Source organism: Ornithodoros turicata, unplaced genomic scaffold (genome assembly GCF_037126465.1).
Source record: "Ornithodoros turicata isolate Travis unplaced genomic scaffold, ASM3712646v1 Chromosome21, whole genome shotgun sequence".
Taxonomy (NCBI): domain Eukaryota; kingdom Metazoa; phylum Arthropoda; class Arachnida; order Ixodida; family Argasidae; genus Ornithodoros; species Ornithodoros turicata.
Window position 1 is genome coordinate 1,739,624 of NW_026999337.1, and position 6,301 is coordinate 1,745,924.

The 6,301-nt window shown below is 55.3% G+C and overlaps 1 protein-coding gene across 1 annotated transcript; it reads right to left on the reverse strand.

The window, feature by feature from the left end:
* Positions 1-388: 388 nt before the first annotated feature.
* On the reverse strand, positions 389-4,625 carry LOC135373142 (uncharacterized). Its single transcript, XM_064606401.1, has 6 exons — positions 4,511-4,625; positions 3,706-4,397; positions 2,815-3,252; positions 1,992-2,696; positions 1,070-1,927; positions 389-454 (listed from the first exon to the last, which is right to left on the reverse strand). The coding sequence occupies exons 1-6, from the start codon at positions 4,623-4,625 to the stop codon at positions 389-391; spliced, it is 2,874 nt and encodes a 957-aa protein (XP_064462471.1).
* Positions 4,626-6,301: the final 1,676 nt, after the last annotated feature.

A 6,301-nucleotide genomic window follows, 5' to 3' on the forward strand; every position in this document is an offset into this window, starting at 1 on the left:
CATCGAACACATTTCAAATGTCTTCATGTCTGGCGTATATGAACGTCAGAGTGTTACTTGTCAAATAGTAGGCAGCAACGTACTCCTCCAAGTGGATACTGGTTCTGGCACGACACTACTGGACACTTCAACTTATGCTAAGCTGGGAATGCCCAAGCTCTTTCCTTCACAGCTTCGTCTACGATCTTTCAGCAAGGGCGACATACCGATTCGAGGGCAAACTCAACTGGAAGTATCGTATAGGGGCCGAAAGAAAAGGTTGGACGTTTTCTTTACTGACATGGAACATACGGACCTACTTGGCCGAGACTGGAGTCGGGAGTTGGGTGTGGATCTAAACCGGCTCTTCGTGGGAACCATCTCAGAGGCGAAGGAGTCATTAGCATCGTTACTGTCCCAGTTTCCTGAGTTGTTCGAAGCAAGACTGGGGAAGTGTTCCAAGACGAAGGTCCATCTGTATTTTGAAGAGGAGGCACAACCAAAATTTTTTAAGCCACGCCCGATACCATTCGCAATCAGACAGGCTGTGGAAGCGGACTTGAAAAGACAAGTCGCAAACGGTGTTCTGCGACCGGTGGAGGTGTCAGAGTGGGCGACTCCAATGGTTGTTGTGCCAAAATCGAATGGCGCTGTACGAGTTTGCGGTGATTTCAGTGTGACTGTAAACCCCCAACTGTCCGTAGCACAGTATCCACTTCCCAGGCCAGAAGAGCTACTGGCGACACTAAATGGTGGACAGCGTTTTTCAAAGTTGGATTTATCCTGTACAGGCTATGAAAGAGACGAGTGAGCTCTACGATGTATAACGGTTTAATATACAGGGAATGGCGATGCAGTCAAAAACAAAACATCGCGCCTCGGGGGCAGGTGCGCAGGAGGTATTGATGGTGATGACTCGTGTGCTGAAGATGCGGTGATCGCTACATGGCTCCCCCCCCCCCCCCCCCCGGAGAGGAGAATGGCGCGACGCTTGCTGGACGAGGACTGGAGACCAGCGTACGTGGCGGAGGGATCTCGTCGCTCTGGGAGACTGGGGGGTTGAAACGGTGTCCGCTGAACAGACTCCTACCAAAGGAGACGGGCAAGGGTCCAGGTAGGCTGGCTTGAGGCGGTCGACCGCAACTGAGTCCGGACCGCGGGGAAGGAGCAGGCGGAAGTGCTTCAGCGACCGCGACAGGACCTCGTGCGGCCCGCTGTAAGGTGACTGGAGCAGTGGTCGCACAGCGTCCAGGCGCAGAAACACGTGCGTAGCCGTGTCAAGGCCTTGTGGTCTAAAAGTCAGGCGTGAAGACTGGTTCCGCGTCGGAGTGGCCAGGAGGCCTTGGAAGGTGGACCGCAGGCGTGCGAGGTAGGACGAATAGTTTGGTACAGCGTCAGCAGGGACTGGGGTAAAAAAGGAACCGGGCAAGCGCAGCGTGGTGCCAAGGGCCAACTCGGCAGGGCAGCATCGCAGATTCTGCTTAACGGCCGAACACAGGCCCAAGAGAACCAGCGGGAGACGATCAGGGCAGGAAAGCGGGCTGCCAGTGGCGCACAGGGCGGTCTTGAGTTGCCGGTGAAAGCGCTCGACCAAGCCATTCGCTGCCGGATGGTAGGCTGTGGTACGGCAGTGTCGGGTCCCGAGGAGACAGCAGAGCTCACGGAAGAGATGATATTCAAATTGTCTGCCGCGGTCGGTTGTTACGGTGGATCGGTTGTTACGGAACCAACCGGCGACGAAAGCGGCGGCGACAGTCTCTGCTGTGATCTCAGGTATGGGAATGGCTTCAGGCCACCGCGTGAACCTGTCTAGACAGGTCAAGAGGTAGCGGAGGCCACGGACTTGCGCCAAGGGGCCCACGATATCCCTGTGGACGTGGTCGAATCTGGCGTCTGGAACGAGGAAACTGGCAGGTGGAGTGGATGTGCGGCGGTAGACATTAGCGCGCTGGCAGGACAGACAAGAACGGACCCAGGTCGCAACGTCGCGGTTCATTGAGGGCCAGACGTACCGGGCTAAGCAAGAGCTTGCGCGACGCACGGACCCCAGGGTGCGCCAGACCGTGCAGGGCAAGAAAGACTGCGCGGCGCAGAGAAGGAGGAACGTAGGGTCGCGCAGAACCGGTTGACATGTCGCACCAAATGGGAGTAGCAGATGATGGAAATTCAACAGGCTCCCATCGGAGGTTGCTGGCAGTAGCGGTTCCAAGGGTGCGCAAGGTGCTGTCGGTGGCCTGGGCAGCGGCGAGAGCCTCGAAGTCGACTTGTGAATGCTGGGGAGGCGCTGTGAGCGGCGCGGCGAATGGCCGGGAGAGAGCGTCAGTCGCAACGTTGGGGTGGCCGGAAATATGCCTCACGTCATCCGTGAATTCCAAGATGAAAGCCATATGGCGAGCTTCGCGGGGAGAGTGGTTGGCCGTAGGGGCGCGTATCGCAAACGTGAGGGGCTTGTGGTCCGTATATAATGAGAATGAGCGGCCCTCTAGAAAATGCTGATAGTGCCGCACGGCGGCGTACGCGGCGAGGAGCTCACGGCCGAAGGCACTGTAGCGGCGCTCAGCGGGTGACACCTTGCGAGAAAAGAAGCCGAGAGCCTTCCAAACACCGCCTTGCCGCTGCTGCAACACGGCGCCGAGAGCTTGACTGGAGGCTTCAACGAGCAGGGCCGTTTTAGCGTGGGGTTGAGGGTGGTGGAGGAGGGCGGCGTTCCCGAGCTGCTGGGGTCCACCCGAGAGGTAAAGCAAGCGATCTCTTATGGTGGGTGGGCGAGAGGAGTGCGTGGAGCGGGGCCAGTAGGGTGGCGCAATGGGGGACAAAACGGCGGAAGAAGTTCACAAGCCCCAGGAACTTCCGCAGGCCTCGTTGGGTGTCTGGCAAAGGGCGGTCGGAGATAGCCTGCACTTTGCCCGGAAGTGGGTGGATGTCGTCGGGCGTGATGGTATGCCCGACGAAAGTGATAGAAGAAACTCCAAACTCGCACTTGTTGGGGTTAATGACCACACCGTACTCCTGCAACCGGGCGAATAATTGCCGGAGGTGCTCGTGATGTTCAGCCTCGGTGTTGCTGGCGACTAGAATGTCGTCTAGGTAGGCGAAAGCGAAGTCCAGGCCACGAAGAACTTGGTCGATGAACCGTTGAAACGTCTGCGCGGCGTTGCGGAGACCGAACGGCCTACGGACGTATTCGAAAAGGCCAAATGGCGTCGTAATGGCCGTCTTCGGGATGTCTGGTGGATGGACCGGTATCTGGTGATACGCTTTCACCAAGTCGACCTTCGAGAAGAAACGAGCACCGTGAAGATGGGCCGTAAAATCCTGAATATGAGGCAGGGGGTAACGGTCGGGTAAGGTGGCGAGGTTTAAGGCCCTTTGGCCCTTTAAGGCTTTGTATGTATTTGTCCCTTCTATGTTGTTCCAGCCTCAGAACATCAGTTCTTTCATGTTCATCAGTTGCCGCCTGCGTCGATCCCGTCGTATGAATGTGTGTGTGAATGAGCAAAAGGTTGAGTGAGAGAGTGGCTGGTTTGTCCCTTCAGATGACACACCCTGGAAGTCGCTGAGAAGGCGTGTTCGCTTTGCTCAATTGGTAGAACCCTGGACCGGCAATCGAGAAGATGTGGGTTCGAGTCCTACAGCTGGCTAACCTTTCCAGTGACTTTCATATTTCATCGTCAAGGCCCTACAATCGCCACGGGGGCGCCAATTATCGGGTGTAGACTTCGAGACCATATGGAGAGCAGACGCCCAAGGACTTGACGAGGGGCGGATGATACCGAGCTGCAGCATATGGTCAAATTCGTGCTTGGCGATGCGCAGGCGTTCGAGAGCAAGGCGTCGAGGACGAGCGTTCACGGGAGGGCCGCGGGTCACGATGTGGTGAGTAACGGCATGCTTGAGTGGACAGTCAGAATGGGTCGGCCTCGTGATTGATTCAAACTCCCGGAGCAGGCTGGCGTACACCGGGGAATCGGGTAGTCTTAGGGTGGGCGAAATGGCGGGGACGGATGACGGAACACCGCAGACGTGTAGGGAAGTGGTATTGTCTATCAAACGTGAGCGACGCATGTCCACCATCAGGTCGAAGTGCGTAAGAAAGTATGCCCCTAGGACTGCGTAAGGAAACTCCGCCACGGCGAAAATCCAACGGAAGGCGCGACGCAGTCCAAGGTTCAACGTGGCGGATCTATGGCCGTAGGTGGCAATCTTGGACTTGTTGACCGCCTGAAGGGTATAGTCGGCTCTGCGGTGCCTCTTCTCAGCGGGGGTGGGGGGAAGGATGCTGACTGCGGCTCCAGTGTCGACCAGGAATCCACAACCGGAGGTGCGGTCGGTGACGAAAAAGAGGTGGCTGCTACTTCCCCCAGCCGTGCCAGCCGCTACTGGGTGGGGGTGTCGTTTCCCGACCAGGAACAAGGGGGCTGGCAGTTGCGGGCCGAGTCACCGAAGGTGTTATGATACCAGCAGAACGCGGGCGAAGGCGAGCATGGGCGTCTGCGGCGGGGACCTCGGGGAGGTTGGATGGCGGCCACACGTTCCGCCAAAATGGTAACAGTGCTCTGGAGTTGGTGTAGAGAGAGCGTTAGCATGTCGACCGTTGGAGCGGGGGTCGCCGTCGGTGGGGCGAGATGGTCATCGGTGCAGGCCATGGCGTTGACGGCAGGAGAGAGAGCGGCGCAGGTGGTGAAGGTAGAACGTCTCGAGTCACCAGTTGTAGAGCCTATGAAAGAGACGAGTGAGTTCTACGATGTATGACGGTTTAATGACAGGGAATGGCGATGCAGGTGCGCAGGAGGTATTGATGGTGACGACTCGTGTGCTGAAGATGCGGTGATCGCTACAATCCGAAGCCTATCTCCAAATGGAATTGGATGAAGAGGCCACGAAAGTCCTGGTGATCAACACGCACAAGGGACTTTTTCAGTTCACGCGCATGCCTTTTGGCATTGCCTCGGCCCCGGCAGTTTTTCAGCGTACCATGGAGCAACTCATTCCAGGAATTCCTTCCGTGGCCTGCTACTTGGATGAGATTATTGTTACGGGCAGGACAGATGCTGAACATCTGGACAACCTCCGCAGTGTTTTGTCTACGCTTCGAGATTTTTGGCTTCACGCTGAAACGAGAAAAGTGCGCTTTTGTCCAACCCGAAGTGGAGTACCTAGGGCATGTGGTCAGTGCAAGTGGGTTTCGGCCGTCTTCAAAAAAGGTGTCTGCCGTTCTCAACATGCCACCACCGACGAATGTCTCTCAGCTACGTTCCTTTCTGGGTATGGTGCAACATTACGACAAGTATTTGAAGTCACTCTCGGACGTTATTTCACCATTGAACGATTTGTTGAAGAAAGAAGCATCTTGGGAGTGGACCGGTTCATGTGTAGAAGCGTTTGAGAAGGTCAAGGAAATGCTGGTTCCGGCGGACACATTGACACACTTTGACCCTGCAAAGCCCATTTTCTTAGCCGCCGACGCGTCATCTACAGGACTCGGAGCAGTCATATACCACAAGATCGATGGCAAAGAAAGGCCAATAGCACGAGCATCGAAAACTCTTACGGATGCTGAGCGTAATTACGCCCAGATCGAGAGGGGGGCCCTCGCAATAATTTGTGGAGTTAGAAAGTTTCATCAGTACTTATGGGACAGGAAATTTACGTTATACACTGATCACAAACGGCTTACTATGATTTTTGGCTCGAAGAAGGGAGTTTCTGTGACATCGGCAAGCCGAATGCAACGTTGGGCGTTGATTCTCATGAATTATACGTTTGATATAGAGTACGTACCGACGGCCAAGTTTGGAAACGCAGACGGGCTCTGCAGACTTCCGGAAGGCCCAGACAAGCTTTTCGACACAGATATGGACAGGTGGGAGTAAGTCGCCATCTTCCCATGCATTTCTCCCTATTCAGCGCGTCAAACGGCGGCGGCAGCTATCAGACGTCCCACAGTTATTAGCACAGAAATATCAATATCTCTCCCCATACTTGGCGCAAAGCATAAAGTGTCTGGGCACACTGTGCCTAAAGTTGGATGATTGTTTGGATCCAAGTGGATTACAGACTCAATCCAAGCCATCCAACTGGCAACTTGCCCAAGCCAAGCCCAAATGCTCCTAATGTCAACAAGAAGCACCGCGAAGGCGAAGATAATGCGAAATCGTCGGTTTGTGAATTGAGGGAACGTATTTTTCGAAGTTCTTGATCTACAATATGCTGCACAGTTTTGTGAAATTGGTGATTCGTGGCTTCCGGGCTTCAAGCCTTGTTTACGTCGTCGCGTTTGTTGGAGTAGTGTTGTCGGTGCTGTGGCCTTTACATTTGCGTG